The sequence below is a fragment of the Megalobrama amblycephala genome, linkage group LG16, assembly GCF_018812025.1.
Source record: "Megalobrama amblycephala isolate DHTTF-2021 linkage group LG16, ASM1881202v1, whole genome shotgun sequence".
Classification (NCBI taxonomy): domain Eukaryota; kingdom Metazoa; phylum Chordata; class Actinopteri; order Cypriniformes; family Xenocyprididae; genus Megalobrama; species Megalobrama amblycephala.
In genome coordinates, this window is record NC_063059.1 from 43,464,383 (window position 1) to 43,481,102 (window position 16,720).

The window sequence follows — 16,720 nt, forward strand, 5'->3', positions numbered from 1 at the left end:
GTTGGGCTAGAAAGTGTTCCTCAAATAAACCTAATCCATGGATACTGACATGCAGCCAGGAGTCGTGTTTCCTGACATTTGCCTGATTTCGATGGCGGGATACATAAAGCAAATCTGCCTGTGAATATTTTATATAACTACAATATAGGTAGGTTTAAATCCGAGTTATCATTTATATCAATGTTATATCGTCATATCGTCCAGCCCTAAAACTTGTATAGTTTTTGTCAGTGTTTATTTAAAAACACCCAATTATGCAGAATATAAGATGGTAAATATTTAATTGATGAGTTGTCAACACAATATATAACAATAGAATATATAGGGTATGATTTTACCTCAAAATCCAACATTTTGACACAAAATGATAACTGCAAAACATGTCTATTTGCTGTTTCTGTGAATTGAAGCGACCTATTTGCTTCTCTTTTCCGTAACTTTCGTCAGTCTGTAAAAATATACCTCAGGTTTTGTATCAAAGCTATTTGTACAGTAAATCACAAAGCTCTTTCCTGTTTTGGATGTGTTTTGTGTGTTTTTCGCGGCATTCGCGCTGAAAACTCAGTCTTTTGCCACTCAGTGGGCGTGACCGCAGCCATAACGGTCAACTGTGACGTCACGTGCATACCCTCAAGTTCTGTGTAGCGAATAATTTATATATTACTACTGCTTCCATTGAATCATTTAGCTAAATAATTACACTAACTACTTATAATCTTAACAAATATAGACGCAGAATGAAGGTTTTGCCTCCACATTTTGTCGGAATTTGGTTAGTCTCGAATCCTGTTCTGATTACATATAATCTGTATTGCAATCAGATTTCTATTGTAATTAGATTATATCAAAGTCCCTTTAAGACGAGTCATTTCACTCGGCGGCCATCTTTGAAACGCCTCTCGGGCATGAATGGGGAAACATCAAATTCTCCAAAGCTGTTTTCCAAGCTTTCGATTACATTTCATATTTGTAATCACCAATAAAATCTGACATCAACTGTCTCATAAATTTTCTAAACGCTCGAATCATGACAAAAAATTTATTTTTCAGGCTGGATCAAGCTAATGCGCATGCGCAGTCCTAAATGCGCGTCTCTTGTGTCTGACGGTTTCTATAGGAACCGGAGCTTCTAACGGCCGCTGCAGTGACGCGATGACTTTACCAGTCGGCGATTGGCTCTTATTTATGGCGGGACTTATTCCGCCATATTGCGTTGCACTTTTTCCCATTCAAAACAGTGAAGCATCTTGTGTTATTCTATAGTCTTTACGTTTTAAAATCAGACTACAGTTAATTTTTTTATTGATAACATGATTTTATTCATTACATGTTTTCGATAACGGTCTTTTTATATTATTTGGTATATCAATATGGTACAATGATGTGATATACGAAAAATAATCTAAAAGTAGTCCGATTATAAGGTGTAATGTAACGGATCACGTTACGGAGTACAATGTGTCATGCAATTTGGAATCAGTAACAGGTTAAATTTGTAAATAATCTACCAGCAATGCATACGACACTAATAATTATAAATCTAATGCACTGATTAATCAACGTATTTTATTTGTTTAGCATCGTTGATACAAGAAATGCAGCGCAAACAAGTGCTTCACAATGAAAGTCTTATTTGTTAACATTAGTTAACGAACAACGACAAATACTTCAAGCATTTATTAAATTTTGTTCAAGTTAATTTACTAATACATTATTATAGTAGCTATCTGTCAGGAGTTAGTAAACAATAAACACAAGAGACAGGAGTAACGAACTTCCTCCATTTTGTTTGCGCTTCACTTCTGTTCTCCACATACTTCGTTACACATTTCAAAATAGTAGTCACGAAAAATAATTCATGCATCAAATAATTAAAAGTTGTATATGTTAATATTCTGTGCTGACACGAACAGTTGTATTTATATTAACTAAAATATATACTGTAACATCATCTTCACAATAAAAGACAACCCACAAAAAAGTGTGTGACATCCATTTATTACGCAATTAAGAGAAATTTCAAATTACAAAGATCAGTTTATTTAAACACCTGAATGTTCTGTAGTCAAAGGGAAACACAAGAAACACCCACATATCAAGCAGGATTAATGATAATGTTTCCATGTCTGCCTGAGGAATCCTGTGACGGTGACGGATGAGACTAGAAAACAGACTTCTGCTCGGTCAGGAAAACAAACTCACGTGGCAAAACCGAAAAACAGTATCAAGCCAATATATTTATTCAGCTCAAATGATCAGAAGACCCAAGATACGGGAAGTGAAACGTGGACGGACACATTATTCTCCGTTTGCCTTGAGAAAATAAACATGATTTGTGATGTAAAAATGTCTTTATACCTCTTGAAAAATACGCTCTAGATCTAGGAAACAAGCTTATATGAATGCATTTAAAAAAACAAACAATTATTCAAAGTAATTTATAATATTGCAATAATAAACATTTGCTGGAGAGATGCTCGGACTTGTGTAGAAATCCCCGTGCTGATCGACACACACACACACACACACACACACACACACACACACTGCTCAGGATGGACGGTGCAGGGCACTCTGGGAAGGGTCAGGGCTGTTTAGCACCCTGCAGGAGAGGCCCTGACACCCCGAACGCAGACATCAGCCCTGACCGCTTCACTCGTGTGTGTGTGTGTGTGTGTGAGGCCGATCAGGCACCGGCTGGTACATGCAAACAGGAAGTACCCTAATAGTCTGCTGCCATAAAACAGAGAGACGACCACGTTTATCACCGCCAACCCCCCACCCCACGCTAAAACTACCAACAAACAGCAAGAGAGAGAGAGAGAGAGAGAGAGAGAGCAGACGGAGGCTCAGGCACGTTCTCCGCGGATGCGGCGCGCCAGCTGGATGTCTTTGGGCATGATGGTCACACGCTTGGCATGGATGGCGCACAGGTTAGTGTCCTCGAACAGACCCACCAGATACGCCTCACTGGCCTCCTGCAAACACACAGTCACATGACCTGACATCAGACACGAGAGTCACATGACCTGACATCAGAGGAAGCAGCACAGTTTTAGTATCGTTGAGATTTTTGTTCATATTTTCTTAAACTTAAAATTATAATTTTTTTTACATTTTAATTAAATTTTTAAAAAATATTTTATAAAAGTTTTATATTTTTATTTTACTTTAGTAGTTTTTTTAAATGTCTATATAGTTTTTATTTAGAAAAAGAACTTTAACAAAAATGTGTTTATATCATTTATTAACTAATATTTTGAATTGGATTTTATTTCATATTTTTTAATAATTTGTTTAAACATAAATTTTTCATTTACTTTAGTTTTTTTATAGTTTTATATTATACAACTAATATTCAAAATATGAAAATAAAAACTAGATATTTAAAAAAAAGAAACCTCATTTTCATTTCACATTTTGAATTAGATTTTATTTTTTGTTTAATAATATATATATATATATATATATATATATATATATATATATATATATATATATAAATATATAAATAAAATAATATTTTCTTTAGTAATTTTTTAAAAATGTAGTTTATTCATTTTATTCAGTTTGTTATTTTAGTACATCAAGTTAGTTTTGTTTATAGTTTATTCATATTTTGAATTAGATTTTATTTTTAATATTTTTTATTTAACTTTAGTAACTTAAAAATGTCTGTGTAGTTTTTTATTAATTTAATTTTTATTCATTTTTAGTTATTTTAGTACATTAAGATACTAAATGAAAATGATCATTTTTTCTTTTTTAACAAAATATGTTTATATATTTTATTCATTTTTAGCTTTATTTAAAAAACCTAAAGAATATGAGATTCTTATCATTTTAAAAATGAGAATTTTTCTTTAAAATATGTCTATATACTTTATTCATTTATATTGGGAATTGGATTTATATTTTTATTTTACTTAAAAATATAAAATATTTACTTAAGATATTTTACTAAAAATGTCTATGTAGTTTTCATTATTTTTAATATAAGTTAAACTAAACGAAACAGAAAATGTGTTTCTCTGTCAGTAGGTGGCGATGTGACGGACCTGCAGCGCTCCGATGGCGGCGCTCTGGAAGCGCAGGTCGGTCTTGAAGTCCTGTGCGATCTCTCGGACCAGACGCTGGAAGGGAAGCTTGCGGATCAGCAGCTCGGTGGACTTCTGGTAGCGGCGGATCTCGCGCAGAGCCACGGTCCCGGGCCTGCAGGACACAGACAGAGCCGTTAGCGCTCACCCCGCGAAACACAGAGCCGCGCGTCACGTGACCTCCTCACCTGTAGCGATGGGGCTTCTTGACTCCTCCGGTGGACGGGGCGCTCTTACGGGCCGCTTTAGTCGCCAGCTGCTTACGAGGAGCTTTTCCTCCAGTCGACTTACGGGCGGTTTGCTTAGTACGGGCCATCCTGACACACGATCACCTGAAACTCAGCAATAGTACACACTTCAGATTCAAATAATATCTAATAATCATGTACAATCACATAAAGTGACCGTTAGATAAATAACAAAAGCCATTATGAACGTTTCAGATTGAGTTTGAACTCCAGCAGGTGCTTAAAAACAACATCAAGCTCAACCTGTCAATCATGTCTCAAAGCTCAGCCCTTATCGTGTTAATATTCATGAGCCGACCAATCAGAGCGCAGGAAATAAACCAGACGGTTGGCGTAAGCCCCGCCCCTCATCTGTGAACATCATGGCGCCTGTTTGATACGAACCGAAAACAGAGGGAGAAAAGACACGAACTAACGATTAAACTTCGACAATTTCATCAGGAATTACTGCACTGTTCCTGCCTTTCACACTCGGGCAGCGAAGAAAAGACTCTAGGGAAGCATTATCGGATGTTTAAAGCAGGATTTTCGGCGTTTATGTGGATTTTCGGCGTTTGTGAAAGATGAGTTTATTTTGGTGGATTCTGCAGCTCGCGCGGCTGAAGCGCTTCAGTATTTCTCTCATATAAACACACACGCGCTCCAATTCACGCGAATCACCGCGAAACGCGATTTATTTCTGCCTGAAATAACAATTAAATATCACACACGTGTATTCACACGGGCTTGATCGTCTTACCTTAGTGGAAACTGTATTTAAGAGTGTTTAGAGTTGAGCTTCAGTGTTATTTACCGTCTCTCGCGCACAATGGCAGCGGAAATGCGCCAATCAGCGGCTCCCACAATGCACCGCGCTGGAGTCTTTTCTGTGTGTCACAAACATCATCTATTCTGTAATAATATATATATATTCAGCCTGATATCAAAGACATGATCACTGCACCGATAGAGAAAGTGTTGTGCTGGAATCAGATGGTATTATTATTATTTTGGCATATTTCTGTTTATGTGCTTTAAAGCAGGTTCAGACCCCATATATGATCATCTTATTCGATGAACCACATTCTGAAATGTAAAAGACAGCTATTTATATTGTGGAAAACTATGTAAAATATTATTTGGAAAATATTTCGTTCCTATTATTTCACATTATTATTTTTTTTATAGTCTCTATAGTACTGTACTGTAGGATTTATTTATTATTTATTTGACAATTTTTATTTTTAAAATACATTGTTTTATATATTTTCTTATTTTAATCAAATATTTTATTATTTATTTTGATAGAAAATGTAATGTATTTATTTTTAACAAATGTATTTAAGTTACTCATTAATGTATACATTGTATTATTTAATTTGTTTTAATTTTTTATTTTCACAAATTTTATTTAAATCAATTTCTATTTATTTATTTTAATCATTTTTCAATTCCAATTTTATTAATTTTGTTGATAAAAATATACTTGTTTTTATTTATTTTAATCAAAATGTATTTGTCAATTTATTATTTAGTAATTTGTTATTTTTAATCAAATGTATTTAAATCGATTTTTATTTATTTGAATCAGATGTATTTGTCAATTTTGTCTTTTATTAGTTTTATTTTTAATAATCGATTTTTATTATTTTATTCACATGTAAATCGATTGTGTATTTTCTATTTTATTTAAATTGATTTTTATTATTTTAATCAAGTAAATATTATTTATCTATTTTACTATTTTATTTAAATAATTATTTCAATCAAATGTAGTGGTCAAATTTTATTATAGTTTTTTAATAAAATGTATTTAAATCGATTTTTATTTGAATCACATTTAAGTCGATTGTTTATTTTTATATATTTTAATCAATTTTATTATCCATTTTATTTTAAATCATTTTTTATTTTTTACTTCAACTGTATTTGTCAAATTTTATCAAAACTGATTTTTTTTTTATTTAAATGCATTTCTATTATTTTTTTAATCAAATTATTTATCAATTTTATTCAAATCATTTTTTATTATTTGTTTTAATCAAATGTTTATTTTTTTATTTAATTTTATCATTTATTTTATGTTTTTTTTGTTGTTTTGTTTTTACACTGTATTTCCCGGTTTGAAAACAGTTTCAGCCACATGAGCCTGAAACTCGTCACACTTAAATGAGGATTTTACAGGATAAAGCAGTATTATTTTTCGGTACAGAAATGTTACTGAAGTTTTGCGCGAGTAAAGAAAACATTAGCCTACAGAACAGTGAATCATAACACATGATCACGAGATGTGTCTCCATAACCTCTGACACATGAAGTCACATGGAGAAACATACCTGAGCAATACTCTGATAACACGCAGCACTCAGTGACAGTTCAACACCAATTTATTGTCTGTCTAGTACAAAGATTACAAAAACAAACATAATTCATCACCTCGTGATAAAAACCATGAAAGGGTAGAAAAACCTGAGTGAGTGTCTATCGCACTAAACAACTCATGAAGAAATATATCAAATGGTATAAAAGAGCTACAGTCCGTTGCTACATACGCTCATCAATAACACAGAGACGGTCGGGACACAATCCCAGAATGCTCGACTGACATCACATGATCATTCAAGACGACACAGATATTTGAAGAAGAGTGTTTGACGATGTTCCAGTGAGGAGGTTAGCACCCGAAGTGAGATCAAAGCCCCACTGATTTAGTGCTTCAGTCCGTCACCCTGAGGGAGTCACATGACACGTGACTTCTGAGAGGACGACCCAACACACAAACACACAGAACACACACAGAGATGAAGACAGAGGAGGACGAGGAGCAGACGGAGGCTCAGGCGCGTTCTCCGCGGATGCGGCGCGCCAGCTGGATGTCTTTGGGCATGATGGTCACACGCTTGGCATGGATGGCGCACAGGTTAGTGTCCTCGAACAGACCCACCAGATACGCCTCGCTGGCCTCCTGCAAACACACAGTCACATGACCTGACATCAGACATGAGAGTCACATGACCCGACATCAGAGGAAGGAGATACTGCTGTAGTTTTTGTTTATATTTTGAATTAGATTCTATTTATATATTTTTTGTTTTCATTTTACTTTTAGTTAATTATATATAGTTTTTATTAATTTTTTCCCCCAGTTTTAGTTATTTCAGTACATCAAGACAAACGTAATGAAAAATATATATTTAAAAAAATATGTGTATAGTTTTTATTTATTTTTATAACTTGAATTACATTTTATTTTTAATATATTTTCAATTAGATATTTTAATTTTATTTTTGTTCTTTTACAAAAATTCAATTCTTTTAACATTTTATGTTAAAGTTTTAATAATTTATAAAAATGTGTCTATATAGTTAATTATTTTTTGTCAGTTTTAGTTCTTTTTGTAAATCAAGTTAAACTAAATGAAAATGAGAAATACTTTTTTTGTCCTTTAAAAAAAAAAGTCTATAGTTTTTATTAATTTTTATTTCAGTTTTACTTTTGTAAGTGCATTTCTGCTACGGCATAAAATTAAATAAAAGCATAAAAGTTAACTTACTTTTTATCTTAAAATTTTTCAGTTTTAGTTATTTTAGTAAATCAAGTTAAACAATGTTTTTATTCATTTTCATATTTTGAATAAGACTTTATTTTTAATATTTTTTACATTTTATTTTTTGATCATTTCATTAATTTAATTATTTAATATTTTAGTTTATTTAGTGATTTTAGTACATCAAGTTAAACTAAATAAAAAAAGAAATGTTTTTTTCTAAATGTCTAGTTTTTATTCATTTTCATTTTTTGAATTAGACTTTTCAATATTTTTTTGGTTTTCATTTTAAGATTTTTTTTTTTAAATGTCTATATAGTTCATTAATTTCTCAGTTTTATCAAGTTAAACTAAATAAAAATGTTATTTTTGTTAATTTTAATTATAAAATGAAAATTACATATTTTCATTTTCATATATTTTGATTTAGATTTTATTTTTAATATTTTTGTAATTTTATTTTTATTATTAAGAGTGATAATTTGAATATTAATACATTTAATTGTTTAATAATTTAATATTTTTTCTAAATGTCTATATAGTCTTTATTAATTTTTCATTTTTCAGTTTTAGTTATTTTAGTACATCAAGTTAAACTAAATGAAAACATTATTTTATTTAAATGTCTGTATTTATGAATTTTCATATTTTGAATTAGATTTTAATTTTGATGGTTTTAAATGTTACTTTTTAATATTTTTATGTTTTACTTTAGTAATTTTTTTAAATGTCTATATAGTTTTTATTTATTTTTAATTTGATTCCATTTAAGTTATTTTAGTACACCAAGTTAAACAATCAAATTTAGATTTTTTTCTTTAAAAAATATATACAGTATGTCTATATACTTTATTCATTCATATTTTGATTAGATTTTATTTGCTATATTTTTAATTTATTTTTATTTAACTTTAGTGATTTTTCAAGAAATTAAAACAGATTTTTTTTTAAATGTCTATATAGTTTTGTTCAGTTTTTAGTTATTTTAGTACATCAAGTTAAACTAAAAATTAAAATAGAAATGTTTTTTATGTCTATTTGGTTTTTATTCATTTTTATTTCAGCTATAGTTTTAGTAACATTAGTACATCAAGTGAAACTAAATAACCTGAAATGTTTTGTTATATTTCATGTCAGTTATTATGTTTATCATGTGTGTTTCTCGGTCAGTAGGTGGCGATGTGACGGACCTGCAGCGCTCCGATGGCGGCGCTCTGGAAGCGCAGGTCGGTCTTGAAGTCCTGTGCGATCTCTCGGACCAGACGCTGGAAGGGAAGCTTGCGGATCAGCAGCTCGGTGGACTTCTGGTAGCGGCGGATCTCGCGCAGAGCCACGGTCCCGGGCCTGCAGGACACAGACAGAGCCGTTAGCGCTCACCCCGCGAAACACGGAGCCGCACGTCACGTGACCTCCTCACCTGTAGCGATGGGGCTTCTTGACTCCTCCGGTGGACGGGGCGCTCTTACGGGCCGCTTTAGTCGCCAGCTGCTTACGAGGAGCTTTTCCTCCAGTCGACTTACGGGCGGTTTGCTTAGTACGGGCCATCCTGACACACGATCACCTGAAACTCAGCAATAGTACACACTTCACAAACAAACAAACAAACTAGACGGAGCGTTATGAATCTTTTGTGTCGAATCATGATTCAGATCGCGTGTCAAACTGCTGAAATCACGTGACTTTGGCGCTCTGGACCGCTGATTCGACACAAAAGATTCATAACGCTCTGAAGCTTCCTGAAGCAGTGTTTTGAAATCAGCCATCACTAAATAAGTCATTATTTAGTTTTTTTGGCGCACCAAAAATATTCTTGTGGCTTTATAATATTAATATTGAACCACTGTACTCACATGAACTGATTTAAATATGTTTTCAGTACATTAATTGATCTTGAGAGAGGACATGTCATCTATGCAGGCCTCACTGAGCCATCAGATTTCATCAAAAATATCTTAATTTGTGTTCTGAAGATGAACAAAAGATCTTACGGGTGTGGAACGACATGAGGGAGAGTAATTAATTACATTATTTTCATTTTTGGGTGAACTAACCCTTTAATATAAGTCTTGTATTGCCAAACAGAATATATAAAGGCTTTTCGTGCTGTTCTCAAGTAGTTTTTTGTAAATAATTAACAGAACTGCAGTAAAATGTTTCGGTCTGACCCTCCATTACCTCAATGATTCATGTCGAGTTTCACCATGGTTTCAGTGTGACACCCATCAATCAACGCTCTCCGCCTATAAACGCGAGCTACAGACTGATGGGGTGTGGCTTCAGCCGCTCCGCACCAATCAGCGCTGTGCGTGTAAGTTAAGCCCCGCCCCGCTGACATAATGGCTGCTTGAAATTTCATCTTAGAGATAAAATAGCAGTTTAAAGCGCGAAGCACAAATGACGCGATTTCCAGCGAATTACCGCCACACGGATCGCGTTTGACGGCGCGCAGCGGTAACACACACTGTCAGCAAGTATTTCTGAAAACCCCCGCGAGCAAAAGTGTGAGAATGAGTTTAATTCATCGAAGGAAAGCGATAGTGATGAAAGTGAGCGCGCGACGCGTTTCTCTCCTCTCAGAAACAGATCGAGACTCTTTAAAGCGATTTATCCTCGCGACACTCGCACAGTTTACACACGTGACTGTTTACTCCTGTTACCGTTAAACGGGCCCGTGTGAAGTGTGTACCGGGCGAGGACTCACCTGTCGGGGTTTGTCGAGGTTTATTCCGCTGCCGAGGGATTCTGCTGCTTGAACAGAGTTTGAGGTGAAATGGCTGATGGTGTCCCATCATACACCGCGGCTCGCGCGCCTCATTACACTAATCACACACTGACGCTCTTTCTGTCTTATAATAGTGTAAAAGCACAGTTTTAAGAGCAGAAACAGTGTTTACCACACCGAACACACTCTTGTGTCTTTTTGGTCAGTGTACCTCTGTAAAAGCAGTAAAATTATTGCTGAGAATGAGATTCAAATGCAACAACACAGTAATATTTTCAGTAAAAATGACCTTAAAGCGATATAAAAGTTGAAATTATGACACTAAATCGAAATTAAGACACTAAAAAGTCGAAATGATGACAAAACTACTATCTGACTTAAAAAGTCAATGAAAAAAGTCAAAATTACGAGTCAAAAAAAAATGAAATTCGGATTTATGCATTAAAAAGTCTTATTATAATTTACAAAAGTCTTATAATTTACATATATTGAAATATAAATTGAAATTATTACATTAAAAACTTCGAAATGACAAAAAGTCAAAATTATGACATTAAAGTCGCGTGAACCGGAAGTTGCAAACGACTTTTCTCCAGTGTTGTGACGTATTTCCAAGTGTATTTTCAGCGCTCCCCCTCTCCATATCTCGCTCATAGCAGACTAACGGTCGGAGGCAGGGCCGTTTCTAGCCTTTTTGGCACCCCCCCAAAGCAAAACAATTGTCATCTATTTTTGTGAGTTAATTCTATTAGCTCTCTGCATGTTATATGTTTACAAAAATATTTATAAGAACCCATGCATGAAAAAAAGATTATGAAAAAAAAAGTTTAAACATATTTCAGAGCAAACTGAAACTCTTAAGCTAGTTAAAATTGTATTCTACTCACAAAAATGATAGTTCATAAAATAAACTACATGAAACTGTTATTAGTTTAACTCTAAATACAATCTAATGAAGATGGTATATTGGTGTTCATGTAGCCTACAGAAATAAAATATTTTTAAGAATGTTTTTTTTTTCTCCAAAGTTAAAAAAATGTGTTGAATAGCAATACACCACTCATTTATGTTCTATAATTTTTAGCTTCTCTTCCTACAGTAGCATCTGCCTTGTGATTCTCCAAAAATGTGTTGAGTGCGCCTCATGATTGTTTGTACCATTAATATAAAACTCTCCAGCAGAAACAAACAGATTATCATAATCTACACACCCAAATCACAATGCCTGTCTGTCTGTGACTTCAACTGCACTATTACAGCATGAAGAAATGTATATATTTGATGTTTTTAAGTTATTTCTTGATATGCACTGAATTTTTTGTTTGTATTTCTGTTGAAGCTATGTTCGTTTGGCAGGTCCAAGCTGGTTGTCAAACTTGTCATAGTTATGGTACTATCACTTGGTCAATTTACAAACCGCCATCTCTGATAATGATTTTTTATTCAACTTTATTATGCAATAAATTAATATTCCGTTGCTGAAATGAGCATGACGTGGTAAATCTGTCCCGTGTTAATATGCATTGTCATGTTTTGCTCGTGATGATTAAGCGACTTATAGAACATAACAATTAACCAATTAGTAACATACCTGCATATTTCGCGTTCTTTTTCTCATCCTCTTTCTAAAACTAAAACACTTAATCCTGGTAAGCACAGATGACGACGTTCCCTGTCGCCTTATATGTCTCATTTCTCCATTCTCTTATTAACAACAGCGGCTGAATCTGAGAGCTCACTTAAACATCCCGACGCGATCCACTAGCCTATCACCAGGAGTCACTCAGATAATCGCAAGTAACGTTAGCCTAATCATAATGGCTCAAAATAGCAAAAGTACGAAATAATAATATTAGTAATAATAATAATAATAATACAATAAATAAAAAAAAATCTTGGTGGGGTGGGGGTTCTCTCTGGCGCCCCTCAGCTGTTTGCGCCCTAGGCGACCGCCTAGCTTGCCTATGCCTAGAAACGGCACTGGTCGGAGGGGAGTGGTTTGGTGTAAGCGATTTCAACCCAAGCCGTCAAACTGATGTCATCAGAGAAGGGGCACCGTTGCAGAGGGGAGGAGCATTTTCAGATTTTGATTATTACGAAGCCAAACAATTTTTTTGTGTGGATTGACTTGCACGGATGAATTGTTCACCACAAATAATGACAAAATTCGGAATTATGTATTAAAAAGTCAGTTATGACAAGTTGAAATTGACATTAAAAGTTCAAAATTATAAAAAAAAAAAAAAAAATCTGAAGTCAGTGACAAAAAGTCAAAATTATGACATCAAGTCGAAATAATGACAAAATTCAGAATTATGAATTAAAAAGTCAAAATTATGACAAAAAACTAAATTCTGACTGAAAACATTGATGACAAAAAGTCAAAATTATGACATCAAGTCGAAATAATGACAAAATTCTGAATTATGAATTAAAAAGTCAAAATTATGTCATCAAGTTGAAATAATGACAAAATTCGGAATTATGAATTAAAAAGTCAAAATTATGACAAAAAAACTAAATTCTGACTTAAAATGTCAATGACAAAAAGTCAAAATTATGACATCAAGTCGAAATAATGACAAAATTCAGAATTATGAATTAAAAAGTCAAAATTATGACAAAAAAACTAAATTCTGACTGAAAACATTGATGACAAAAAGTCAAAATTATGACCAAGTCGAAATAATGACAAAATTCGGAATTATGTATTAAAAAGTCAGTTATGACAAGTTGAAATTGACATTAAAAGTTCAAAATTATATAAAAAAAAAAAAACTCTGAAGTCAGTGACAAAAAGTCAAAATTATGACATCAAGTCGAAATGACAAAATTCAGAATTATGAATTAAAAAGTCAAAATTATGACAAAAAACTAAATTCTGACTGAAAACATTGATGACAAAAAGTCAAAATTATGACATCAAGTCGAAATAATGACAAAATTCTGAATTATGAATTAAAAAGTCAAAATTATGACATCAAGTTGAAATAATGACAAAATTCGGAATTATGAATTAAAAAGTCAAAATTATGACAAAAAAACTAAATTCTGACTTAAAATGTCAATGACAAAAAGTCAAAATTATGACATCAAGTCGAAATAATGACAAAATTAAGAATTATGAATTAAAAAGTCAAAATTATGACAAAAAACTAAATTCTGACTGAAAACATTGATGACAAAAAGTCAAAATTATGACCAAGTCGAAATAATGACAAAATTCGGAATTATGAATTAAAAAGTCAAAATGATTACAAAAAACTAAATTCTGACTGAAAACGTCAATGACAAAAAGTCAAAATTATGACATCAAGTCGAAATAATGACAAAATTCGGAATTATGAATTAAAAAGTCAAAATTATGACAAAAAAACTAAATTCTGACTTAAAATGTCAATGACAAAAAGTCAAAATTATGACATCAAGTCGAAATAATGACAAAATTCAGAATTATGAATTAAAAAGTCAAAATTATGACAAAAAAACTAAATTCTGACTGAAAACATTGATGACAAAAAGTCAAAATTATGACCAAGTCGAAATAATGACAAAATTCGGAATTATGTATTAAAAAGTCAGTTATGACAAGTTGAAATTGACATTAAAAGTTCAAAATTATAAAAAAAAAAAAAAAATCTGAAGTCAGTGACAAAAAGTCAAAATTATGACATCAAGTCGAAATAATGACAAAATTCGGAATTATGAATTAAAAAGTCAAAATTATGACAAAAAAACTAAATTCTGACTTAAAATGTCAATGACAAAAAGTCAAAATTATGACAAAAAACTAAATTCTGACTGAAAACATTGATGACAAAAAGTCAAAATTATGACCAAGTCGAAATAATGACAAAATTCGGAATTATGTATTAAAAAGTCAGTTATGACAAGTTGAAATTGACATTAAAAGTTCAAAATTATAAAAAAAAAAAAAATCTGAAGTCAGTGACAAAAAGTCAAAATTATGACATCAAGTCGAAATAATGACAAAATTCAGAATTATGAATTAAAAAGTCAAAATTATGACAAAAAACTAAATTCTGACTGAAAACATTGATGACAAAAAGTCAAAATTATGACATCAAGTCGAAATAATGACAAAATTCTGAATTATGAATTAAAAAGTCAAAATTATGTCATCAAGTTGAAATAATGACAAAATTCGGAATTATGAATTAAAAAGTCAAAATTATGACAAAAAAACTAAATTCTGACTTAAAATGTCAATGACAAAAAGTCAAAATTATGACATCAAGTCGAAATAATGACAAAATTCAGAATTATGAATTAAAAAGTCAAAATTATGACAAAAAAACTAAATTCTGACTGAAAACATTGATGACAAAAAGTCAAAATTATGACCAAGTCGAAATAATGACAAAATTCGGAATTATGTATTAAAAAGTCAGTTATGACAAGTTGAAATTGACATTAAAAGTTCAAAATTATAAAAAAAAAAAAAAAATCTGAAGTCAGTGACAAAAAGTCACAATTATGACATCAAGTCGAAATGACAAAATTCAGAATTATGAATTAAAAAGTCAAAATTATGACAAAAACTAAATTCTGACTGAAAACATTGATGACAAAAAGTCAAATTATGACATCAAGTCGAAATAATGACAAAATTCTGAATTATGAATTAAAAAGTCAAAATTATGACATCAAGTTGAAATAATGACAAAATTCGGAATTATGAATTAAAAAGTCAAAATTATGACAAAAAAACTAAATTCTGACTTAAAATGTCAATGACAAAAAGTCAAAATTATGACATCAAGTCGAAATAATGACAAAATTAAGAATTATGAATTAAAAAGTCAAAATTATGACAAAAAACTAAATTCTGACTGAAAACATTGATGACAAAAAGTCAAAATTATGACCAAGTCGAAATAATGACAAAATTCGGAATTATGAATTAAAAAGTCAAAATGATTACAAAAAACTAAATTCTGACTGAAAACGTCAATGACAAAAAGTCAAAATTATGACATCAAGTCGAAATAATGACAAAATTCGGAATTATGAATTAAAAAGTCAAAATTATGACAAAAAAACTAAATTCTGACTTAAAATGTCAATGACAAAAAGTCAAAATTATGACATCAAGTCGAAATAATGACAAAATTCAGAATTATGAATTAAACAGTCAAAATTATGACAAAAAACTAAATTCTGACTGAAAACATTGATGACAAAAAGTCAAAATTATGACCAAGTCGAAATAATGACAAAATTCGGAATTATGAATTAAAAACTCAAAATGATTACAAAAAACTAAATTCTGACTGAAAACATCAATGACAAAAAGTCAAAATTATGACATCAAGTCGAAATAATGACAAAATTCGGAATTATGAATTAAAAAGTCAAAATTATGACAAAAAAACTAAATTCTGACTTAAAATGTCAATGACAAAAAGTCAAAATTATGACATCAAGTCGAAATAATGACAAAATTCAGAATTATGAATTAAAAAGTCAAAATTATGACAAAAAACTAAATTCTGACTGAAAACATTGATGACAAAAAGTCAAAATTATGACCGTCAAAATAATGACAAAATTCTGAATTATGAATTAAAAAGTCAAAATTATGACATCAAGTCGAAATAATGACAAAATTCGGAATTATGAATTAAAAAGTCAAAATTATGAAAAAAAAACTAAATTCTGACTTAAAATGTCAATGACAAAAAGTCAAAATTATTACATCAAGTCGAAATAATGACAAAATTCAGAATTATGAATTAAAAAGTCAAAATTATGACAAAAAAACAATTCTGACTTAAAAATTCAATGACAAAAAGTCAAAATTAAGACATCAAGTTGAAAGAATGACATAAAATTTGGAATTATGAATTAAAAAGTCAGATATGACAAGTTGAAATTTTCATTAAAAAGAACTAAATTCTGACTTAAAGCGAATGACAAAAAGTAAAAGTTATGACACACTAAGTTGAAATGTCACATTTCGGAATTATATAACTTAAGTCAATTATATAAGTCAATTATGACAAGCTGAAATTAAGACATAAAAAGTCAAAAATAGCTTGATTAATTAAATATTAATTTTGACTTTTTATCATATAAATTTGAGTTTTTATTTGACTTTTTGTC

General features: G+C 31.3%; 2 protein-coding genes across 3 annotated transcripts; both read right to left on the reverse strand.

Annotated features, from left to right (window-relative positions):
* Positions 1-1,982: 1,982 nt before the first annotated feature.
* On the reverse strand, positions 1,983-5,254 carry LOC125248456 (histone H3.3A). 2 transcript variants are annotated; one of them, XM_048160335.1, is made up of 4 exons: positions 5,139-5,254; positions 4,286-4,429; positions 4,059-4,212; positions 1,983-2,978 (listed from the first exon to the last, which is right to left on the reverse strand). In XM_048160335.1, the coding sequence occupies exons 2-4, from the start codon at positions 4,411-4,413 to the stop codon at positions 2,850-2,852; spliced, it is 411 nt and encodes a 136-aa protein (XP_048016292.1). In that variant the 5' UTR covers positions 4,414-4,429; positions 5,139-5,254; the 3' UTR covers positions 1,983-2,849. The 2 variants fall into 2 exon arrangements, with proteins under 2 accessions (XP_048016292.1, XP_048016291.1); XM_048160334.1 differs by having other exon boundaries at positions 5,085-5,238.
* A 1,439-nt stretch (positions 5,255-6,693) lies between these two features.
* Positions 6,694-10,726, reverse strand: LOC125248455 (histone H3.3A). Its single transcript, XM_048160333.1, has 4 exons — positions 10,574-10,726; positions 9,290-9,433; positions 9,063-9,216; positions 6,694-7,289 (listed from the first exon to the last, which is right to left on the reverse strand). The coding sequence occupies exons 2-4, from the start codon at positions 9,415-9,417 to the stop codon at positions 7,161-7,163; spliced, it is 411 nt and encodes a 136-aa protein (XP_048016290.1). The 5' UTR covers positions 9,418-9,433; positions 10,574-10,726; the 3' UTR covers positions 6,694-7,160.
* Between the last annotated feature and the right edge of the window lie 5,994 nt (positions 10,727-16,720).

Coding starts and splice junctions, on each gene's coding strand:
- LOC125248456 (XM_048160335.1), bottom strand. CDS start 4,413: ATGGCCCGTACTAAGCAAACCGCCCGTAAGTCGACTGGAGGAAAAGCT. Junction 4,213..4,285: donor AAGAAGCCCCATCGCTACAG/GTGAGGAGGTCA, acceptor TGTGTCCTGCAG/GCCCGGGACCGTGGCTCTGC. Junction 2,979..4,058: donor CCGCCATCGGAGCGCTGCAG/GTCCGTCACATC, acceptor GTGTGTTTGCAG/GAGGCCAGTGAGGCGTATCT.
- LOC125248455 (XM_048160333.1), bottom strand. CDS start 9,417: ATGGCCCGTACTAAGCAAACCGCCCGTAAGTCGACTGGAGGAAAAGCT. Junction 9,217..9,289: donor AAGAAGCCCCATCGCTACAG/GTGAGGAGGTCA, acceptor TGTGTCCTGCAG/GCCCGGGACCGTGGCTCTGC. Junction 7,290..9,062: donor CCGCCATCGGAGCGCTGCAG/GTCCGTCACATC, acceptor GTGTGTTTGCAG/GAGGCCAGCGAGGCGTATCT.